This window comes from Periophthalmus magnuspinnatus, chromosome 10, assembly GCF_009829125.3.
Source record: "Periophthalmus magnuspinnatus isolate fPerMag1 chromosome 10, fPerMag1.2.pri, whole genome shotgun sequence".
Classification (NCBI taxonomy): Eukaryota; Metazoa; Chordata; class Actinopteri; order Gobiiformes; family Gobiidae; genus Periophthalmus; species Periophthalmus magnuspinnatus.
The window spans coordinates 10,431,231-10,456,063 of NC_047135.1; the positions used below are offsets into that span (position 1 = coordinate 10,431,231).

The window sequence follows — 24,833 nt, forward strand, 5'->3', positions numbered from 1 at the left end:
TGCGTGAAAAACTTACTTTTTACTCTTTGAGTACATTTTTAAATACTTTTACTTAAGTAGATACTTTTACTTTTATTAGAGTTTTTGTTTTTTGTTTTTTTGCTCAGGTATCTGTACTTTTATTTAAGTAACAAAGTAGAGTACTTCTTCGACCACTGGCCTAGTAGCAGCAGCACTAGCATCAGCAGCAGTAGTAATAGTCGTAGAAGTGATTGTTGTTGCCATTTCACATTTATTGCTTTATCGATTTGTGGTTCAATAAATGAGAGACTGTTATTGTTGGACTATTTGCACTGGTGGGAAACTTATAACTTATAACATATAAATGATTATAGATGCTAACTGAAGTGATACTAACTGAATATATGCTAACTGAAATGGTCTACACCTGCTTTAGGGTTTAAAGTCACTGCTGTAAAGGCTCTGTGTCAGTATTATTGTTCATTGTTACATTTTCTTACACACTCACACTTTAAACTTCTTGACAGACAAACACAGCTCTGTCCTGTCACATGATACAGTTCTCATCATATGAACAGCATATGATGAGAACTGTAGTGTGTGATTGTTGTGACCCAGAAAATTGTTTTGGTCTCGTGCGTCGTGGTGGAAATGACCTTCAGACAAAGACACTGTATGCATGTGTGCTTGTGTGTGTGCATGTGTTTGTTTGTGTATGATACAGTCCATGGCACACATGTGTTCTCTTACTTAAAGGGACCGTACAGTTTCCTTTTTTAAATAGCTCATATTCTCTTGCTTTTAACACTGCATGAGGCGTGTGGTCCTCTATGTCTTTTATTCATTTGATTTCATTCTATTTTTAACAGTTTTAGCTTGAGATATTTGAATGCTTTTTACTTTGGAAATTATCATGTTTTTAAAAAATGCCAAGTAACACACTGCAAGAGCATAATGTGCACTTCTGTTGCCTATGTTCTGATAATATTAGATTAATTGAATTAGACGAACGTTAGAATCTATTTATAGTGCACATAGAATAAATGGAGATAATATTAGTGATCAATAAGCAGTTAGTCTCTGGTTAGTTTCTGCAATATAGTCAGTGTTTTACAAGTCCTTACTCTGTACACAGCTAAATACACCTTGTGGGTATTTGCAGATTTGGATAATGCTGTAATCTGGTTGATGGGGTAATTTGTTTCCCCTGCCTTAATATGAATGTGCAACACAAAATTCACCAGCATTTACAAAGGTTACGTAATTTGCTTCTTGTGTAGTTTTTATCATTAAGTTATAAATTGACACTGCCCAAATGTTTCAAACTCCAGAACATGATGACGTAAAAAAAAAAAAATCACAAATAGCCTGATCATTGAGCCTGATCATTTCTTTTAGTAGTTACAATATACTGTAACAAAATCATATTATAAAAGTAATAATTGTTGAGGATGCATTGATACTGATACTGGTATTGGGTATTGGTTCCATAATATTTGTTAAGCCAATATCCTGGTTTGGCCTTTAATTGGATGTGATAAGACTATTGGCAGACTGATTTTTGGCCTAGAACCTCTCATAATATTTGAACTTGTATTCATTTGAAGTTCTGCAGTAGTCATTTGAAGGATACATTACAGTTGCATCCCACAATTGTCAATCTACTGTGTAATAAGTTAACTGTGTTTTAAGGAAATAAGTTCTATTTTCAGTTCCTACACTGGTAACTGTTCATATCGGGTATCGGCAGATATTTAAAGACAAAGTATTGATATCAATATTGGAACTGATAACGCTGAATTGGTTTATGTCTAGTAATTGTACCTGCTTCCATCACCATTAAAGGGCATATATTACACAAAACTGACTCTTGTGAGCTTTAAGCCATGTTAAAATGTTGTTACCTTCTCAAAACATACTTTGAGTTGTGTTTTGTTTCATTCACACATGTTTGAGTAGCTCTTTATTATTAATCTGTCTTGATCTCCAAAGCTCAAAATCCTCTGTTCTACCTTGTGATGTCATGAAGTGGTAGTTTTCAAGTTAAGAGCTATACTTTTTTAGCTTTTGTTGTGTGGTGTGATGAGGAAAAAGCATTATAACAGAGTTCAGAAAATATGGGCCCTTTAAGTATAAATAATGTTGTGATGTCATCTGAAATCCCTGCTCTCAAATGGGTGCCCCTGTGTAAATAAAGATAAAGTAAATAAATCCAGCAATGCATTTAATTTTTAGTCATCATTTCATTACATTTATTGTACTAGTTATTATAATAGTGGATTGAAATAATAGGTGCTCCTTCACACACCTTTAGGGACAACTGATTTTGAATTGGGGGGCGACAGTAGCTCAGTTGGTAGAGTGTTTAACTTAACCCTCAGTGTCTGTGTACACTGGTGTGTGAATGTGTGTGTGAATGGGTGAGTGGTTCCTTGTTGTAAAGCGCTTTGTGTGCTTTCTGTGAAGGTAGAAAAGCTATAGAAAAATGTGACCATTTACCAATTGGACCACAGTTATCAATATTGTATTTCATTGAAGAATTGTAGTGATAGTCACCTTTAAATGTATTAAACAGTATACAGTATTGACCCATAGCAGTGATGTTATGTGAAGTGGAACAGACCTGCAGTACATTGACCTGATACTGAGCAGAAACAAACAGAAACTCCTGTGTGTGTGGTAATGATGAAGTCACGGCGGAGCGGAAATCTACAAACACTACACTGTTATTAGACACTCAACAACTTCATGAAAAACAAGAGATGAGATGCCTATTTTGGTTCTTCTCCAATATTTTTAAAAGGTCAAATTTTGGTAAAGTCCCCATTAGTTAGGGACCAGTGTTCTTCCTTACTTAGCGTACATTAGCAAAACTAGACCAAATTAACAACAATTATCTAAACAAAAAATGTTGTGAGTGTAAATATGTTCATGTGTATTTACCCATCAGTGTTTTCTATGTAGTAATGTTATGTTATGTTATGACACTTTGCAATTATTGTGAGAAGAAACACCATTTTCCCCATGACCAAAACAACATTAAAATCTGAATTAATTCTTATTGTCTCCCCATTATTTTATTTTTTGACAAGATTTATGAAATTAAACTCTGTGAATGACAAAGTAAAGTAAAACAGACAGATAAAAAAGCGTTACATTTAAGATTACATTTTTGGGGTAGGCTAGATTATATACATTTGTTGGCCTTAAAATGGTATTGTTACTGGAATAATCTATCTATAATCTAATCCCGCCTGACTTTAAACAGATCATGTGATTATTTGTAAGATGAAGATAACACAGACACACATGCACACATGTTGAGTTTCTGTGCTTCTTGGGGACATTACATTGACTCACATTTATTTCCTGAAGACTGATTCAAACCTTAACTATAGTCACTAAACTCCTAACCGTAACCTTACTCTAAACTCTAACCTTAACCTATTTTAACCCATATCTGACCTTTAAATGATCTTATTGATCTAATAACATCTGATTTACATCATGGAGACAGGTCCCCATGATGTGAGTGTGTGTACAGATTTAGTCCACATGATGCCATAAATAGCCACCCACGTTTACCTGATTACCTTAATCATTATCACCTGAGAAACACTCCCTTTAAGACTGAGTGCTCAGACCAGTCTGACGCTGCGTCACTGGAAACAGTAGTAAAACAAGTCACTTAGGTCATGATTAGCATGTGAAGTGGACTTGGGTAAACATTTATCACCGTTTCACATCAGTTAAGTGGCAGTTTGTGGAAAAAAAAAGAAAGGGAAGCAGTGGTGACCTGTGTCATCAACATTGAAAACTCCATTCAAAATGCAGGGGAAATTTACGCATAAGGAAGGCATTGTTTTCTGACAGTTGACAATCATTTAACAAACAACAACAGTTACGGAATTACCTCTACGTATGTCTGCTGCCCATGTCCAACCAGGAAGTGAAATTATGAACTTCAGCGAAACAAAAAAATTAGAAAAAAGGTTAAAAACCTTCTGGAAAAAAAGTATATTAAAAGTTTGCAGGTTTGCACAGGGTAAAATTTGTGTGGAAACTAATAACACAAGACCTATACTTTTATTTTAAATCTCTTTCTGAAACTTTATAAACCAACATGTTATTAAAGTATTTTGTCTAATCTTTCATTTTAAATGTGCTTTTTTGACTTAAAACAACAGCGTTATGGATATTAGTTAATATGTAGCTGGTTAGCCTCTGCAATGTCTTTGAACTCTTAATATCTGAATTTTTTGGGGAACATTTACCGGAGCAGGCAGTCACTGGTCACAGGTCAGCTGACTACCTGAATATACTGAATGACCAGGTTATTCCATTAATGGATTTTTTCTTCCTTGATGGCACGGGCATATTCCAAGATGACAATGCTAGGGTCAAATTGTGAAAGAGTGGTTCAGGGACCATGAGACATGAGGGAGATTCAACTAAACTTTTCTATATTCATGGAGACAAACAGTGGCCATGTTGCGACTTCGGTCAGATCTGTGGAGAGGCAACCTTGTTCACAATAAGAATGCATGTTAGCGTGATATTTTTGAGCAATAAAATCTCCTGTAATTGTAGACAGATAGCTTAAATAACTTCAATGCCAGCTTAGGTTTCATTTTAGGCAAAGCAATAATATCTCTGCAGAGGTCAACTAAGATAAATATTTATAGCAAAAAGACATCTCTGCTAAACGTGACGCACAACAAAATACTTTTACGTTACCCTTCACCTTTTAAAAAGTTCTAGTGTTTGATGATCGTTTGAGTTTTGTATGATGAAAATACTGACAAAAACAAAGGAATGGCTTCTGTTGCTGCTGGTGCATCAAAACACATGAGGTGGGTGGAAAATCACTCCAGAAAAATCTAAAAATCCTCCTTTCATGTAATACTTTTTGATATCATTTTCTGAATGTCCTGCTTGACCACATACCCAACTGTGACCAGAGTGACTGTTTGATCTAAAGTGGGACTATTACCTCAGACGTGTTTATTGTTGAAGCATTTCTGGTTCTTCTGGTTAGACACTGATTGTATAAGAGACTTTATCTCTTGCCCGAGTAGATGTTAAAATGATGCTGATGCTAAGAAAGAATGTTTATCATGAAGTATCTTAAAACTATTTGCATTTTGACCATATTACATAGAATATCAATATATTGTATACTGTATTGTTTATGCATATTTATACTACAGTGTGATATCTTGTCTGTTTGTAATAAAATTATTCCTGAATCTCTTGCAGAATTTTCTTTTAGACACTGCATACACTAAATACAACTTTTGACTTTTTATATATATTAGTTAATAGTTATACATTTATAACCTTTTTTACCCTTAACTCATCTATAAACATTGGCACACCTGATAAAACAGATTATGATGTATGTGCATTTGTTTTCACATCAAAGTAACTTAAAGGTGCGTATGTAACTTTTTGAAGGTGGTGTCTCACCTGCATGATTCCATGGAAATAAAAAGTTAAAACAATACTAAGGGACATTCCCCATCTCCATGGAGATACATACATTTTATGCCATACTGTGGAGGATTGTAGATTATTCCATTTCAATGCAGGCAGGAGAGGGCTTTCCTCCAATCCAAAAAAGCGCATGTTTTTCATATTTTCTGCTAAAATGTTACAGACTAGGGCTTTGAATTCTTAATTAATTATTACTCTCATTCTGAAAGGTCCTGATTGAAATGTTCAAGAACAATATTTATAAAAGGAGAAAGTCATTCTTCTATTGAAAGTGTGACTTATGTTGACTTATGACTTATATTTTTGTTCATTTCTCACTAAACCATTGATTCCATTGAATCATTCTGGCCTTACCAAACCTCCTCACACCAAAACAATAGCTGTTCCTGCCTTTTGCTTAAGTGTGTCGAGTCAACAACCTGTTTTGACGGAAAAATGTCCGGAAGCCATGGAGGTCTTGATACTTCTGCACATGTGTGGTTCAGATTCATATCCAGAGCTACTTCCTTCAGGAGCTGAGAGGAGGAGGGGGATTTTCTATAGAAGTGTAGGCTGAAAGATCATATCAAGTTAAAAAAATTACCTTTTATAGTTTTTATGCAGACTTCCTGGTTTACAGACATGGAAATCCTATCATGTTGGCCTCTTTAATGTTTGAATGTCTTTGTGTGCACGTGCATAATGCATGCACCAGTTTTGTTATATAGGCTACTGCAATATAGTCTGCACAAAGACAACAAAACGAATCTCAAATGCTAACAAATTGTAATTGCTGTTTGAGTTGGCACAATGATCATATCTCAAAGGCTGCAATTATTTCAATAATGGAGTGACAGTCCTCTATAAATAACAAAATATCCTGTCTTTTTGTAGAAAAATCTTGCACCTGTAGATTAGACCTTTACAAACATGTTTGAAAATTATTTATGGATTACGGCAAGAGTAGCTACATTTTTCAGACAGGAACCCCCAAAATAATCACGTAACTGACTCAAGACATCCACTGTAAAATAAAATTGCTAAATGATGTTCAGGTTTCTAAACATTTAAAAGTAGGATTATGTTTTTGTTAATTAATTAGTTAATTATCATTTGACCTAATTTTACAACTAAATTAGATACAGTGATAGATTAGATCCAGTAATCTGACACCATCTTAGTGTCACTTTCATTGGATTTTGTTATACACAGCTACATTTTTCAATCTTCTTTTATTGATGTTTTCCTCAGTTCTCAGTATTGTACATATACGGTACATTGGGCCAATATTCACACTTGTGTACTGGTGATTTTTTCATACAGCTCCACCATAGGCCAATATTTAGTTTGAGTCAAAACACTAGACAGAAGGAAATACATGAAGCTCTATTTGAACACTGAGAGGGCCTGTGGATGAATCACTGCTATAAACTAGGGATAAAGTAATACAGATTTCTTTTGTTTTGATATGTTTCTCAATATAGGAAACAATACTGATACAATTTTAGGCCTCAAGAATATAAACTATAATGTTAAAACTATTTTTTAATTATAATTATCAATAAACATACTTCAAGGCACTCAAAGCTCTTTGAGTCCCTTGAAGGAAAGGAGCCACTCACCCATTCACACACATTCATACAGCAGTGTACGCAGACACTGGGGGCGAGGTGGGTTAAATGTCTTGCCAAAGGACACAACGAAAGCATTCATCTGTGGTAGCTGGAGTCACACACCCAAGCTGTGGGTCAGTGGATCTGGCTGTTCTACCAGTGATGTTTATGTTGAGAGTGGGACTTCAGATCAGTGAACAAACACTCTACCAACTAAGGAACTGAGCTACTGTGCCCCAAAAAAGACAAATCAATTGATCTATAATAAATGTTGTTCTGAGAAGATTAAGGTAAATTTGCCCAGTAACCAGAGAGTTTGTTGTTTATTGCTCAAACTAACATCTCATACTGCTGTTGTGTCTTTAGGCAAGACATTCAAACCACACTGTCTGATGGGGTAATTTTCTTATTGCTTAACTTCTTAGCATTACTAATCTGACTAGACTGCATCCTGTTTTGCTTCCTGTATCAGTATATATGGTAAAGGCTTTATTTAGAACATTAAATCCTACTTTTAAATCATGCACCATTTTGTTTTTATTTTGTTAGCTCTTCTATTGTTAAAAGTACCCGAATAGCTCTCGTCCTAATCACCCACCCTGGCTGCCGTCACCAGACTCTCACAAACAAACGGTTCTATGTTCTCAAATCCTCCAAAAGTATGAAGTTATGCGCGGAATTATTCAAGCCAGATCTTATTCGGTCATTTGTAACAGACCGATGCTGTTTCCTTGTAGCTTAACGGGAATTTTGGAACGTAGATGGAGGGAGGAGAGAGACAGACCAGTGATGTCAGTCCAACCCACTGCTACAGGACTACAAATACGAGAAGACAAGCAGCGGCCACATATCATTACGCGGCCATTACGCATTAATTAGCCAAAACAATCCACGCCGGTATCAACTTTTACGCACAGCCATAGCGCACAGAAGCTCGCAGTTTCAACTAGGATCAGCTTAACTCTTGGTAAGTCCAATCTTTTCCTTTTATGTGCTAGTATTTCTGACTTTGCCTCATGGCCAGTGCGTGTCGCGTTTCTGATCCAATTTGTCACCTGAATCAAGAGCTGGTCGTGTCATCGTGAAATAACCTGTTTTTGCGTCAGACCTTTCTTCTCACTATGCTGCACACACATTTCTGTCTTTGTAAATTTTTTTCCTCACTGCGGTTTCCTGGATATGGCATATGGAGTGAGTGGTAGTAGCAATATGAGAGGTAAAGCCTCGTAGTATTTGTATTTTGTAGCGCAGCCAGGAACATCTCAAGGCTATACCTAGTGTGTCATGGTGTAGGGTCGGATTCCCCAAACAAAGAGTTGACTTATATTTTTAAAGGGTCTATTTTGCACTATTTTTCATGTTATAATGTTCACACACATTTAACGCATGAATCTTGCATATTTACTCTGTGGTCTTTCCTCATACTGAAAACACTCACTTTGATCATTTCAGCTGTTGAGTTGCCTAAATTCGAAGTAACAGCTATTGTTTTAGCCTCATTCAAACTGCTTCACTCCTCAGTGCACAAGCAAGGATTCAGCAGATTCTTGACAACCCTAACCCTAACTGTACAAAATGTAAAACAAAAATATTCCAAAAATTCAGCTAAGCATTTTGAGCCTTGGTGATGCAGACAACCTAATAATCAAGGATAACTCAAACACAACTCAACTCCAGGTATGTTTTTGAGGAAGTAACAGCATTATAACATTGCTAAAAGGTCACATTTATCACAGTTTTGTGCAATATCCTTTGGCAGAACATTGTAATTTTTGTTCTAGGGTAGGTTATTGAGGCATAGGTTATGTTTATTTCCACATAAACTCATCTGTGACCATTCTTTGAAGAAGTTTTGTTTTTCTGCATTAGTACAAGTAGTATTCTTTTGCTATTTTAAGGGGCTGTGGTGCTTGATCAGTAGCAACAAAACATCATTTTTTAAGGTGGAGTTTCAATTTTGTTCATGAAAAAGTATAAATCTTGAAAAAACTCAAAATGAAGTCATGTGCGTGAGAAGTAAAAATATATCTTACCAATAACCACATATATTCTAGGTTTTGCAAAAGTAAAAATATGCATAATTTTTTTCCAATTCATTTAAATGTTGAAGTGGGAATTTGCAGGATAAAACCTCAGAATCAGTATCTCTTTACAAACTTCTGACCTGGTTAAATGGTGGTTCCTCTCCTGTTTCACTGTGTTTGCGCAGGGAGGGAGTTTCTTTTATATATCTTTCCTTCTGGGAACAGGCGCAGCGTTTAAAAGGCCTTTAGTCAAAATGAATGGAAATGATCTGGTGATGTGCTCTTATTATTATCACTTAAAACCTACAGAAGGAGGCTAAAGTTGAGCTCAACGGAGAAGTTGTTTCTTTGTTGAGTAATGTAATATTGCATTAAATGTATCTATCAAAAGTCACATAGTACGCCTTAAAGGGCCTTAAAGCTAGATAGTCCAACGAGGTTCATCTGGTTTTCTGTTAATTTATTTTAAAAGATGATATTTGTTCTGACCAAGGTTTAGTTTGTTTTCATACTTCATTAGCGCTCTTTCTCAGAGTGGTCACGTGATCAAAGCTAAAATCTGGTTTAAGCATCTCAACTCTTCAGCATTATTGTCCTGATTAATAAAGAAATTAAATGATTCCCAGAAATCAAAATGTCAAGATGTCCCAAGATTTTAAGATGATGGAGTGGACTTTTGGATCACACATGTTACCAGTAGTAGTGATAGTATATGACACAAAGCAGAGGTGTAGCAGAGCTGTTATGGAGAAAAGCAGGTGGCAGAGCTTCATCATGAATGTTACATAGTACACCTTTAAGAAAAAATACTTTATATGTAATAACTACACTTTGAATAACCTTATTAAAGCATCAACAAAGACTTAATTCTAATGAACAAATTGTTTATTAAGAATTATTCAGGCTTGGTAACAGCTTTGTTTATTAATACTCTTACAACGTCTAACCTTAACCCCTTTATTAAGTAGCTACTAAGTCTGAAGTCTTTGTTTGTGCTTTATCAAGACTAATTAAGGTGTAGTTATAATAAAGTAGTAAAACATTGACATATTTCCCACTGTGTAAACTCCTTATCACTGCTAGTAACCATTCTGTCCAACAACACCTGCCCTGTTAATATTTAGTGTAATGTGAGATTCAAAAACAGCGGCCACTCCTCTGTCTGAAGTCACTTTCCATTTACTCACAGTCTGATGATTTGACTCCTCCCATTAATACAACGTTAGGTCCTTTCTCGTGTTAGATTGGTCTTGGCTTTTTTCCCAAACAAACGATTGGTTCAAGTTTAGCCACTTGTCACGTTCAGGGTTTGAAAAGGAAATGTTTATAGTATCTACACAGTTTCAGGTGAAGGTTGAGTGTACTGTCTGGCTTGACTGTACTGTACTCTGAGCTGGTAGGTGTCATGTACTTTGATATAATAGTAGTAATTGTAGTATGACTAGCACTAGTAATAGTAGTAGTAGATGTAATAGTCTAAATAGATTTACCTTTGCTTTTATGTATTATGTGATTGTTTTTGATAAAGTTGTAGTAGTAGTAGTATTTGTAGCATTAGTAATAGTAGTAGTAGATGTAATAGTGTAAATCGATTTACTTTTGTTTTTCTGTATTGTGTGATTGGTTTTATAAAGTATTTGTGGTGGAACTGCATGTGCCTGGATGTTTAGAATAGTAGTAACGTTGTTTTTAGGTATTGTGTAGTTGTGTAGTTGATGTAGTTACAGAGTACTTGCAAGGTAGTAGTACTAATACTGAGTTAGATAAGCCTATAGTGTAGTTGTGGTTGCTTGGAGACTGCAAGTATAAGTAGTAATATAATAGAAGATGTGGAATGCTTAAATAAGTAGCAGTTGCAGTAGTAGTAGTTTTTATATAGATATAGTTGTTTTTGTAACTTTGCTTGTGTGAAAAGCAGACGATGAAATATAATGTCTGTAATAATGAGAATATGCCATCCCTTGCAATAGCAGGATTAATATTAATTAAAATTATAAGTAGTCTTTATGCAGTTTATCATTCTGTTCATTAAAATCAACTGTATTAGTAATATTTACTACTACAGTTACTACTATAGTCATATTATTAGTGTAGTAGTAGTTATAGTAGTATTGTGATAACAGTGGATTTGTGGATAAACTTTGAGCCTGTTGCTGAAAAATATCTGTGGTCTGTCTCCACCCTTTTGTTTTGTTAGTGTGAGGGTTAAACATGTTTTGGAGTTAAGTTCACTAAATGTTTGAGGGTACTTACAGAACAGCCTACAAACAAGAACGGCTTTGAGAATTGAACTGTCACTGGTGAATTTCATTTTAGTTTTTATATTTTATTAACATTTTGTACATTGTAGAAAACATATGTAAGCATGTGTGTTTAAACACGGACTCCTGGCTGAGTTTAGAATAGTTTAAATCTATTTATGGATTTCAGCTTTCTGTTATGTGCAACATCATGAGGATCATTCAAAATCTATACAATTTTGCTTTAAATTGTTAATTGCCTTGGTAAAAGTCCTAATTTCTCATCATTCTGAGACCCATGAACACATAAAAGGTATGCATTATGAGTTTAAATAGAAGAATCTGCATTTGATTAAAGTAAACCAGTAATAAGTCAAAGTATCATTTTCAGTAATTATAGTCATATATGTTTGTGAAGTTGTGAAATCTGCCTTGTCTTATTTCAATTACTGGTTCCACCTTTGCATATTTTGTATATGACAATGAACTCTGCACATACTGTATTAAGCTGAATACTTATCCTGCCTGTTACGGGATGTCCCAGTAAAGAATAGATTACATAACACCCTTTGAATGATATAATTGACTGGGTGCATCAGCCGGCTCACCCTTTCTTTGCCACTTCAGGGTAAATATAATAAAACTACTACTCTTGTGAAAAATGTCTAATTGATTTTTTTCTGTGAAGTATTGCGATTAGATTTGAGATTTATGTGTTATTAATAGGATTCTGCTTAAAGTTAACATTTTAAACACATCCAGAAGAATTGACAAAAAGACTGAAACTAATAAACTAATACAAGAATCACACTTCAGAACATGTTAGTGCAGATCTAAACTTCAGGGTTAGAAGTTTTTATGCAAAATAAGACAGGGGATTTTGTTGTTTATGGAGAAAAAAATGATGGTACTTCATTTGCGATTTGCTAATTGCGTCCATTTCACTTATGATTAACTAACTATCACTGAAGCAGGGGCTGGTTTGTTCTATTGTATTGTGGTCTAAATTTAATGCAGCCGGGACAATGTAGTTGATAATGATCTCTACCTCTTTTGTTGTACTTGCAGGACGAAAGCAGGAAAAGTAGACGACAAAGACACACCACCCCCAGCTGTCGAGGGGGATCAGGTGCCATAGAGGCTTTCAAAACAAATAGGGAGATCCGCTTTGCTTCAGACAAAAGCATTCGGTGGGTTACATGCATGAATAAGTCAAGTTATGTTGCTCTACAATGGTAAACTGCTGTTACTGTGGCCCTCTGTGAGAGCTAACATTACAACGTGGTACCTGTCTGCTTTGTACATGGACAAACACACACTTGCTTGTCTCCATAGAGATGCTATTGCTTAGCCCCAATGTCCCACAGTATGGCATTAAACATCTGTGTAGCATTTATACAATTACAGATGTTTTTATTTCTCAAAAATACATTGAAAAGCATGCATTCTTAAACTGAGGAGGGTCGCCTCTCCACCTGTATCATGGCCTGGTAGCATCACTTGTTTGTCTTCATGGAGATAGATGTGTTTAATGCCATACTGTGAAACATTCTGTACAAGCGATATCATCTCCATGGAGACAAGCAGGTGGCAGACCCTCCATCTGAAAAGTTGCAAAGTACACCTTTAAATAAAGTTGGAAAATAGGAGTAATCAAAACCTAAAACATGTGCCGCACGCGAAAGACAAAGATAGTGCTGAACAATTGAACATGGAAAAGATAGATACATGATATTTATTACTACGCTGATTTGGTTTACTTTGGTACTAATCATTTTGCAGGTAACTTTTAAGGAAGTAATTTTATGGAGGCTTTTACCAAATAAAAGGCACATATTGACCCTGAATGTTTCTTTGGATCAGCTCTCAAAGCCTTCCACAAATCCACATCATCGCCCATAAAAGAACCACAAAGGCCAATTCTCTTCTCCGCTTGTGACCGCAGACAGAGGCAGGATGCTGGCTAAGATCCTGGAGGACATGTGGGTGGACCCGGACGTCCTGGAGGCCCTGAGCGAGGAGCAGAAGAGGGTGCTGTTTGTGAAGATGAGAGAGGAGCAGGTGCGGAGGTGGAGAGTGAGAGAGGAGGAAGAGCAGAGGAATGGACTGGACTACTGCAACAGAGCCAACAAGACAGGTATGGGATGGAGGTTTGGGTATTTGGAGGGTATAAGTCCACTCTCTTCCTGATTGGGACAAGAGCCAGTTTTCTGTTTCCATAGGTTGGGTTCACATTCACGAGCTGGAGGGCAAGTCAGAATTCTATGGTAGAATTTGCTGTTTAAAACTACAGCATGTAACTTTTCAGCCATGTTTCTTCATTTTGGTTGTTTTTATAATAGTATTAGAAAAACATGCATCCTTGGTTTGTGAGTGAGCTTGCATCTCCACAAACCTGACTTCTATTTAGCTTGGAGTAAGGCATTCTCCTGGTTGTTTAAGTGGAAAGTTTGTTCCTTTGGCTATAATCTTCCATAGTATGACATAAAAACTGTCTTATCTCCATGTTGAATGTTTCAAAGTATGATTTTAACTTTCTATTTCCATGGACTCATGCAGGTGAGATGTCAACTCCAGACTGCTACCTACTTAAACTGTCAGAGTGTAGATTTTTTGACCTGATTTATAATTAATATCTCTATAATTACTGGGCCTATCAAGATGAAACATGCAAAGTTCATTGTCTTATCTCTCAGCAAATAAAAGTGAAATTATTTTTCACTATCGCTTTATTCACCCTCACTTTTTACATACCTGATTATAGGAGAGATTACATAGTTGCAATTCAATACTATTATTAGTACTACTAGTTGGCAAGTAATTTTATATATAAATTACTGCTAAAGACATACTAAATCACCTTTTAGTCCTGGTTAGATCCCAGTTTAGTCCAGTCCAGTTCCAGTTCTGGTTTAGTCCTTGTTTAGTCCAGGTTTAGTCCCAGATTCAGTCAAATTTTTCACACAGTATATATATGCAAGCGTGACTGCATCTTATTAATGCTGCTAGTCCATTGATGATCATGACAAACACAAGGCAAATCCAGCTCCGAGAAATAATTATAATCTCTTTAAATAGAGCTACCTGCACTCTGTAATTGTGTCCTTCAAATGAACTCAAATGTCTTCAGTCTTTGAGGTGAAGCAGGTGAGGACTCTGGTTTGACAGGTTTGGACTGAAAAGGAAGAACTCAAGGCTAAAATATCAAAACATCTACAGCAAAGCGTTATGTGAAATATGCATCTGCGGTAACATTTTAAGAAACAATGTAAAGAATGGGGAGAATTTTTTAGAGCGATAAAAACTCCAGGAATGTACTAGGAATCACTTTCTCGCATACAGCTAGCATACTTGCATAATTATCCTGCCCTCATTGTATAACAAATGGAGCAGAAGGAACATACATGTTTAACATACCATACCTTAACTGACAAACGTGACCCATTTTTACATGTTGTCTGTTGCTAATTGTTGCTAATGAATCAACAAAGGCTGTTGCTAGATTATTTCATTTAATTTAGTTTGGCATTTACTGGCTTTTAAACAAGCTTTTGGTCACCTTGGCATTTGTATTTCATGTTTCAAACTCAAAATAACAATAAACCATGAAAAAAAAAAACAATTTAGCAGCAATTTAGCAACAGGTCTGTCACGCCAATATATACATGTATTTGTAGGGTTGTCAAAAATATATTCTCAGACACTAATCAATAGGCTACTAAAACAAAACAAAACAGGAACAAGCCTGAATTAATCTAAATACTCAAAAACTATAAAAACTCAACATATGTTTGAGATTGATAATAGTTAAAAGTACAATGTCGTCTATGAACCTAGTTACAGAATACATGTAAAAATAAAAAATAGGCTTAACCAGTTGTTCAGATGGAATTAGATGTGATTAAATATTATTAATAGAACACATATTGAGGGCAATCATTAAAAACTCCACCCAGGACAATGATATTATGTCTTGTGTTGTGGTATTGAAACTAATTATAGACTGAATCAGGACTAAATAAAGGACTAAACTAGGATTTAGCTGGGTACCGCTAGAATAAACCAGGGATTAAACCAAAGACTAGATCAAGGACTAAACCAGGACCAACCAAGGGCCAAACCAAGGACTAAACCAGAACTAACCAGAACTGGCAGTACAAAACCAGGACTTAACCAAGACTAAATACAGATGAAACCAGGACTAAACCAGGATTAAATCAGGACTAAACCAGGACTAAACCAGTACTAAACCAGGGCTAAACCAGGACTAAACCAGGACTAAATATGGACGAATTTGGGACTAAACCAGGACCTAAAAAGAGTAAATTATCTAAAACTAAACCAAAGACTCAACCAAGAACTAAACCACTCTTCTACTAAAAACTAATGCGAAACATCATATCTGATGTTTAATTTTGATTATTGACCATGGATTTTAAAACCTCTCCTTTGTTCTCATCACTAAACACATCCTATTTTTACTTCGGCACCTGCTGGTTCAATTAGCTCACGTTTTTAGCATCGGATTTGGCTAATAATACGTCTGTGTATTTGAACACACTCAGATGCATCAGTCCATTGTATTCTATGTAACACAAACTTTTGGTTTCAATGACACCGCACTGACTGGGTAAACAAAAACGTAACTCAATCTTTACAGGTACAATGTTAGCCACAAGAGGACTAAACTAGCACTAAACAAGGACTAAAGAAGGACTGGATCAGGACTACACCAAGACTAAAGACGACTAGACTAGGATTAAACCAGAATTAAATCAGGACTAAACAATGTCTAGACCATGACTCAGTCAGGGCTAGCCCAAGACTAAACCAGAACCAGACTAAACCAGATATAAACCTAGACTAAATCAGGACTATGACAGAACCATGAGTAAATCAACTAAAACTAATGTTCCAGTAGTAGTAGCAGTAGTGGTAGTAGAAGTAGTGGCAGTAGTAGCAGAATGCATATAAACACTGCATATACAGGTGTAATCTGACATGTACAATAGTAACTCTAGAGAGTGTTAAGATCAGGCTCGATTACAAATCTCAGGTGGAAAAGGTGAAGTCTGTAATTAACACCACCAAGTGTTAAACATCATGCGTTCAAGTAAAGACTAGGTTAGGTATACCTTATTGTCCCCTCCTGTTAGGAGCAATGAGGAGCAAGAAGGTCACGGACCCTCTAGCCCCTTTAAGTATTTCTTTAATATGTAGTCTATATTTGTGTCCTAGTTTAGTCCCTGTAATGTACAGGATATGACTTAGTACTAATCGGTATTTATAAACCATTATTTAATTGTAGCAATGAGGAAAGAGCTAAGCAGAGCCAATTAACAATGGAATTCAAGTTTCCTAATACTTAAGCAGATTTATAAGATACTTAAGTGTAGCGATCATTAATCAGTGCAGTGTCAGGCTGTAATTCATTTAGACAGAGCAAATAAAGGTGACGCTCAATACAGCTCTTTGTCCCACAGACTGACGGCAATAGCCCACAGTCTACTAGTGTATAAACCAGGGCTAAACCAGGACTAAAACAGCACTAGACCAGGACTAGACTAGGACTAGACCTGGACTAGACTAGTAATAGACTAGGACTAGACTAGGATAAGACCAAGACGAGGATCTAGAAATAAACTTGAACCTAAACAATACAATATCAATACTAAGACTAATTCAGGACTAATCTAGGACTAAATAAGGGCTAAACGGACGAGACTAGAACTAAATCAGGACTTAACTAGGACCTGTACAAAGACTACACCAGGACAAGGAAATATATGGGAATGTATGTATATAAAGTCACTGCTAAAACAAAAAAGAATAATAATAGATAAATTAAATTGGATTTAACTGATCTGACAACACTGTAACATAAAACACAACCTGACTGTAGTATTACTAATAATGTTTTGCTATTCAGGTTTTAAAGCCACTGTAAACGATTTACTACACCCTAATCATGGTCTAGCCCAGGTTTTGTCCCAATTATAATATGGTTAAATAATATGGTTAGGTCCAAAAGCTTTTATCTTTTTTGTTTAACAGTGCCATCTTGTGGCCAGAACTACCCTGTATGACTCAGCTGCTGTTGAACAATAACATTCAGGTTAATCACATGTTGTGTTTTTGTGTTTTTCAGTGAAGTCCAAACAGGTGAACTGGCTCCTGGGGCGAGACGGAGACGTGAGTGTGATCGTGATCGGAGAGACGGATGAGTTCAGAGGCTGCAAACTGCTGCAAAACATGAATAACAGGTAACAAAGAAAAAAAAAAAATACTACTACAACTGAAACTATATTACTACTACTACTGCTACTACTACTACTACTGCTACTACTGTTGCTGATACTATACTAAAACAACTATTACTACTACTACTACTACAAATCAACCTGTAATGCTCCATTTTTACATTATTCATCTTAATTTGGTACTAGTCCGTTTTAGGGCTTTTAAAGGAGACCTATTACACTAGACAATTACACTGAGATTTTAACCATGTTTTCAATCCACTTCAAATTGTATTTTGATTTGATACATTTTATTTTGATACATGTATTTTTGAGTAATCTTTATTCTCCTGTATTCAAGACATCATTGCTTTTCACTTGCACTGGCATATGCCCACTGCTCTGTACTCCCATTTTATTTTCCTAAATGGTGATACAAGCAGGATTCAGCAGCATGTCATAGCCATTTTGGTACAAATTAACAAACGTCTACCATGTGCCAGTGTGATCTGCATCTATCCATCAGAGGGGCTAACAGCATGTGCATTTTATTGAGATGGTGTTTACAGCAAAACACTGTAAAAGAGTAGATGATAATCAGCTACATGGTTTTCAAAATGACCAAAATACAACATAATGATCCATGGATACAACATAATGATCCACAGATTATAAATATAGAGCAGACAAAAGCACAACATGACTTCTTTAAAGGGTTGAGTTAACATTCTATTATTGTTCTAAATCTCGATCACCTCTAGCAAAACACTGTGTAATGAACAACATAAAAAGTCTGAAGGACGTTAACTAGGATAATTCTTTCAATGGCACTGCCCAGAAATAAGTTGATTACTCACCAGAGGGCAGCAGAGTGCAGGTATGCTACTCTGCTTCCCTATATTGTGGTTTGTTGCAGGGGCAGCCGAGTTTAAAGGCACTGTATCTGATTTTCACAGTCTTAAAAATGTGAAAAACAGAAGTAGTTAATTTTAAAGCAGTGGTCCAAAGTTATTCCTCACTTACCTTACACATTCTGAACATCCTAATTATTCACCGCGATGACTTTATAAGCACTTTTTCGAACTCCCAGAGACCAGAAGGGAGTTTTCCATGACGATAACGGGAACAACTAGCATGTTAACACACACTTCATGATTATCGGACAATAAAACACTTTTTGATTGGTGCACGTAGCGGACTTAGTTTAATCTCAAGAGCTGCTTATACAATATTTCAGTACTGGGCAAGACAATGTTTGCTCAAATACATGGGACAAAATCCGGTACAATCCCTTTAATATCTCTGTACATACAACTTACAATTCAGTGTCGTAATTCTTGATCCTCAACCACAATGTTTACATTTTTAGTAGGCAGATTTCTGATGGATTGCTAATCAGTGAATATCATGACTGGGATAATTAAAAAAAAGACCAAACTGACCAACTATTTCTTCTTTCCCAAGTAGTAACGTTGTCTCCTGTTCTCCCTTTTTCTCAATCTAACATAATTACACAAAGGTTAATTAACGTTGCTAAAGACCTCCTCCTGATTGGGCTACAGTGATGTGTGACAGTCATCTCCTCCTCTTTAAATAACCCTAAGGCGGGTTCTTTATTAGTCTGATGGTGCAGATAACTGAGTAACTGCCCCCATCTCCAGGGCCTCATTGGATTACATGGGACTTGTTTTACTTAATGACAAACTAGTAGCAAAGGTAGAAGTGTTTTTAGAGAAGTTACAATGTTTTGGGTGTATTTAGTAAGTAATAATATACATGGATCATAATTTAGCATTTCAGTAATTGTAAGCTGCAGTATTGATGTAAAAGGGTTTAATAATAGAAGTGGGCCCATTGACTTCCTGGCTCTTTATAGTGGCATTTCACTGTAACAGGCAACCGATTTTTTCATTTATCTGTTTTTACTGTTGGAAAACAGCAACAAGGCATTTTTTTACTCTATGTTTTTCACCCAGAGTATGATTTTTTGGCATAACCACAAATAAATACAGAGCAATGGGTGGGGGGATAGGGGGTGTGTGAAAACTGAGCATTTCTGAGCTCTCAAGCTTCAAATACTGGACTACTCAAACATGAAAGGATCTCTCAAAATACAACTCAAAGAAAGCTAAGGATGAGGGAACGCATAATATGTCCCCTTTCATTAATACTGTCAGTTAAATTAAAATGCAGGAGAGTAGCCAAAATTCCACTCAAATTATAGAGCAAAATTCAGCAACGTAAGATAAAAATTGTATTATATAATTTTGACCTTACGTATATTACTTAAAGAGCCCATATTATGCTGTTTTCTGATCTATGTTATAATGTTGTTTCCTTGTCAAAAACATAGCCGGAGTTGTGTTTAGTTTCATTCTCATGTTTAAAACACAAATCCTGCATATTTAGGTTGAGTTTTTCTCTCAAACAGAAAACACTCTGTTCCACCTTATGATGTCATGTGGTGAAGATATAGACAGACTAATACTAAAGGGTTACTCAAACATGTGTGAAAGGCATGTTTTTGATGAGGTAACAACAATCTGACGTGGCTTGCAAGAGTCAATTTTGTGTGATATAGGACCTTTAACTAAATGTAATTTACCATAACTATATTATAAAACCTGTGTCTGTATTCTTTGTCACATCATCCAAAGAGTGATTTAATACTATTTTTAAGCGTACATCAAAATACATATTGCTTCTAATATGTCATCTTTATCCTAATAGTACATATAGCATCTATAGTGAATAAACTGTATAGATTTGTGATTGGTAAAGTCTCTGGTTTGCGTTGTGTTTAAATGAGCTCTTTGTTTGCAGGCTGCCGGGTGATAATCTGAATGGCATCCAGACACAGGGTCCAGGAAACGAGGCCGCAGACCCGGGCTTCAAACAGGAGGAGCACACGCACGTTGCAGATGTGAGTGTCACCACCAATAGTCAGAGGCTTTACTGTTTGGACTGTTTGGAAGTGAAAACAATCACACAAATATACAAAGACTATCAATCTGCTGAATCTGAGCCAGGACTAAACTGGGTCTAAACCAGGTCTAAACCAGGACTAGACTCATTCATTACTAAACCAAGTCCAAATCAGGACTAGTCTGATCCAAGACTAAACCAGGTCTAAACCAGGACTGGTCTGATCCAAGACTAAACCAGGTCTAAACCAGGACTAGTCTGATCTAGGACTAAACTAGGACTAAAGCACATGTAAACCAGGACTAGTGTGTTCCAGGATTTAAGCCAGATCTAAACCAGGACTAGTCTGATTGGATAGGTTCCTCTACATTCACAAAGGCAAGGTGGGTGTCTTGCCTGAGGACACAACAACAGTATATGAAGTTAGAGTTGGATTTGAACTGTTGTCCCCAAAGACAACAGTTAAAAGACCTATATTATGCAAAATTGTCACTTGTGAGCTTTAAGCCATGTTATAATGTTGTAACCTCCTCAAAAACATACCTGGAGATATGTTTTATTTCATTCACACGTTTGAGTAAACCTGGATTATTATCTGTCTGCTTTCCCAAATCTCAAAATGCTCTGTTCCACCTTGTGATGTAATTTAATAGTAGTTTTCAAGTTAACAGCTAGCTTTTACCTTTTGTTCAGTAGAGATTGGCAAATCCAGGGCTGAAATTATACAAATGATTGTAGTGAAGGTGTATGGAGTTTAAAAATACAGTGGAGCACTTCCTGTATTACCACATAACATCACAAGGTGGAGTATTTTCTATTTGTGGTAAGAACTCAACCTGAATATACAGGGTTTGTGTGTTAAACATGTGTGAATGAAACAAGATACAGTTCCAAGTATTCTGACACTAAATGAAATTCCATCAGGAAATTAATATTGATATATGAAAATATAATTGGGATTCATGTTTTTTATCATATTGCCTGGCCCTGTTTGAATGCATTGACTTTGACATACTAAAACATTTTGAAATTTGAAAATGCTTGTTTTATCCCACTCCTACATCCTAAAAAATTATATAAAATGTAAAATGCATATCGAAGTTTTAAAATGTTGTTCCTCCTCTCCAGGACGCCCCCTCCTCCCCTCTGGCATCCTCAGAGGAGGACATGGACATGAAGGATACAGACAGCAGTGACAGTGACTCAGGCAGTGGATCAGATGCCCTCATAGACTGGGCTCCTCCCCTTTACAGACCCCACTCACGGCTCCTCCCCCATGGGACCACGCACAGAGAGGAGGGGACCCGGGGCAAAGATAGAGGTGAGTGGCATTCAGTGAGGACCATAAAGAATCAATAGTACAACAGTAGTTCTAGTGAATATAGGCAACCATTGCAATTGCAGTTAGATTTGCAACTAAATTCACAGTGCACATTTTAAACATGTGCAGGAGGATTAAAGGTGCAGTGTGCAACTTTTCTGTAGCCCTGTCATCTGTTTGTTTCCATGGAGATGCTTACATGGATTCTTCCACACCATGATATTAAGCATACAGTATCTATCTCTCTATTTAGTGTTTTATTGCTCAAGATACCTTGGCTATGGAGAGGAAATCACAGTAAGAATGTATGATTTAATTTTAGCAATGTAAACACATATAATTGTAAAATACAAGACACCTTCAATGTCATATTGTGGAACATTCAAGGAAAAAAGAATCATAATCTCCATGGAGACAAGTAGCAGAACCTTCAACCAGAAAAGTTACATAGTTCAACTTTAAATTATTGCAGCTTTTGAGATTTGGTATTTATGACATTCAAATTCCAGTGCAATTTCGATGCAATTAATGGTTGACTCTAACAGTAGATTTATATACAGAGTAATGTGCAAAATTATTAAAATAAACAATACTTAAAATTGTGAAAATGCATATACAGTTTGCCAATATTCTCTAATTTAACCTGTATTCCCTGTCTTTCTACAGAGGTTTTATCCAATGAGAAGCCTCCTTCTTGCAGAGGTCGTGTGGCTGAGCTCCGAAAGGCGTTTGCATCTGAAAACTCCACCCCCTCGCCCGGCTCCAAACCTCCTATCCCGACAAAACCACTGCACCTGCAACGACAGACTGCAGCATGCATACACTGAACTACACCAGGGACCATCGAATACACACTTGCAAATACAGAGACCCCCAAGTACAGAGATGCCCCACTACAGTGAACCTCCAAGTACAGTGCATCCCCAAATACCTGGTTTAGATCAGAGGATCAGAATAGTGCTGCTTTTGATCTGGTCCAGTGAACTCCACCAGAGACCCCCAAATGCAGATCCGTCAAGTACAGAGACCCCCACACAAAGAGACCTCAAGTACAGAGACCCCCACATAGAGAGACCTCAAGTACAGAAACCCCCAAATACAGAGACCTCAAGTACAGAGGCCCTCAAATACAGAGACCTCAAGTACAGAAGTCTAGAGCACATCATACTTTGTTTAGTCCTGGATCAGGTCCTAGGTTTAGGCCGGGAAAAATGTAGACTTTGTGTGGTCCTGTTCTAGTCCTGTTTTTTCCTGGTCTAGTCCTGTCTAGATTTAGTTTCAGGTTTAGTCCCAATTTTGATGTGGTGATTGTGCTAATGAGAATGCACCCTAATCGTGGAGCAGACTAGACCTGGTTTAGTTCTGGTTTGAGTCCTGGTTCAGAATGTATTCAAACTGGTCAAATTTGTTTATTCTAAACAATTTGAACTTAACACTTGAACTACAGTCACTTTTTATAGAGGGTGAAGGAGGCACTTGAGCTGGAAAAAAAACTTGAAATATTTTGGACTGAATTTGAGGTGAAAGATAAAACGTAGAGACTTTGATGTTTTAGGATCCAGAGGAGACGTGTCTCAGGAGATTTCAACCTCTCAGGGTCTAAGCACATGTGGGCAAGTCTGAAAAATATTACCTTTTCAAATGCCCTCTGCAACAACCAGCAGGCGTAATAACAGTGGACTAAGACTATCTCTCTCTATATATAGTACATTTATTTATGTACAATACCTAGTTTATTACAATATATTTTTTATGCTATTTTGAGTCAGCTGGTCTTTATACTACAACTGTGTTTACAAGCACAAATCTGGCTATTATCTGATATCTGGAATTATTGGATGATTCAAATATCCTGTTACAGTTACATCAGATGTGAGTAATCTGATTTTTTTTCTGATTGTCACACCTGTGCAGAGTCTGAAAAGCAAAATTATGCAAAAATGGGCAAACTAATGTGGAAAATACAAAATGAAAGAGAATATATATAGATTGATATTATAGATTGGACAGTTATTTTAAAATTTTCATAATTCATAGTACTTTGCCTTCCAAGGTATTAAAAAAAAAAATCCATCGATTAATTGACAGAAGGTATTTTTGATGATCAGATTTCATGTCTTTATCCTAGCAGTACATTTAGCACATGAAAACACTAAAAATCAGATCTAATTATTGGGTTACCTGATTATTCTAGTAGATTCAAATGCCCTCAGTACAAACATGATAACATTGGACTATAGACTCAAATACCTTTTTAAAATATTTTCCTTTTTTTTTTAAATATTCATTGCAATACATTTTCACACACAAGGCACTTTAATTTAGTCTCACTTGATCAGCTTATTTTGATGGTGCCTTGCCCAAGAGCACAATGGCAGTGTGCAAAGGAACGTGGCAGGATCAAACCCACAACCTTGTAGAATTAAGTGGCATCTTTCAGTTTTGTACTTTTTGGGTTGTGGTCATTAGTTCAAATGACCATAGCACACAATTACATCTGATACATAAGAAATTAAACATGTAAATTAATGAATTTGGGTCAAATATATAGAGAGCTATAGAAAGAGAATGTGGTGGAGATTTGGTGGCCTCTAGTGGTAAGAAAGTAGATTGTACCTTCTCACAAAGCATGACACACTTGTGAAAGGTCCTATTGTCCAATGATTGCATTAATATATAAAGACAATGAATGCAATTTTTGTGTGTAGGTGGCAACACTCATGCCTCACAGCAAGAAGGTTTGGTTCAATCCCTGGGTCGCCCAGGCCTTTCTGTGTGGAGTTTTGCATGTTTCTCCCCGTGTCTGGATGGGTTTCCTCCGGGTACTCTGGTTTCCCCCATCAACCAAAACATGACCGCCCTTCGAGACAACTGTTGTTGTGATTTTGGGCGTTACAAAAATAAAATGAATTGAATTGAATTGAATTAGTTTGATTTAAAAATACCTTTCTCACTCCTTTGAGACTAAACCAGTCCCAAGTCACATTTTCTATTAATTGCATCTCTTTTTTTCTTCCTATTTTTGGACAAATGTA

General features: G+C 36.3%; 2 protein-coding genes across 5 annotated transcripts in view; one reads left to right on the forward strand and one right to left on the reverse strand.

The window, feature by feature from the left end:
• Positions 1-24,833, reverse strand: part of psd2 (pleckstrin and Sec7 domain containing 2) — a 288,837-nt gene that overhangs the window by 95,861 nt on the left and 168,143 nt on the right. The window lies entirely within an intron of this gene.
• Positions 7,865-24,437, forward strand: zgc:92242 (uncharacterized protein LOC436899 homolog). Of its 4 annotated transcripts, none has more exons than XM_033974689.2 (7): positions 7,865-8,016; positions 12,382-12,503; positions 13,259-13,450; positions 17,462-17,576; positions 20,376-20,475; positions 21,606-21,798; positions 22,465-24,437. In XM_033974689.2, exons 3-7 carry the CDS (start codon positions 13,270-13,272, stop codon positions 22,623-22,625), a joined length of 750 nt encoding a protein of 249 aa, XP_033830580.1. In that variant the 5' UTR covers positions 7,865-8,016; positions 12,382-12,503; positions 13,259-13,269; the 3' UTR covers positions 22,626-24,437. The 4 variants fall into 4 exon arrangements, with proteins under 4 accessions (XP_033830580.1, XP_033830578.1, XP_033830579.1 ...); XM_033974687.2 differs by having other exon boundaries at positions 7,866-8,016; positions 13,177-13,450; XM_033974688.2 differs by lacking the exon at positions 7,865-8,016 and adding an exon at positions 10,413-10,469 and having other exon boundaries at positions 13,177-13,450.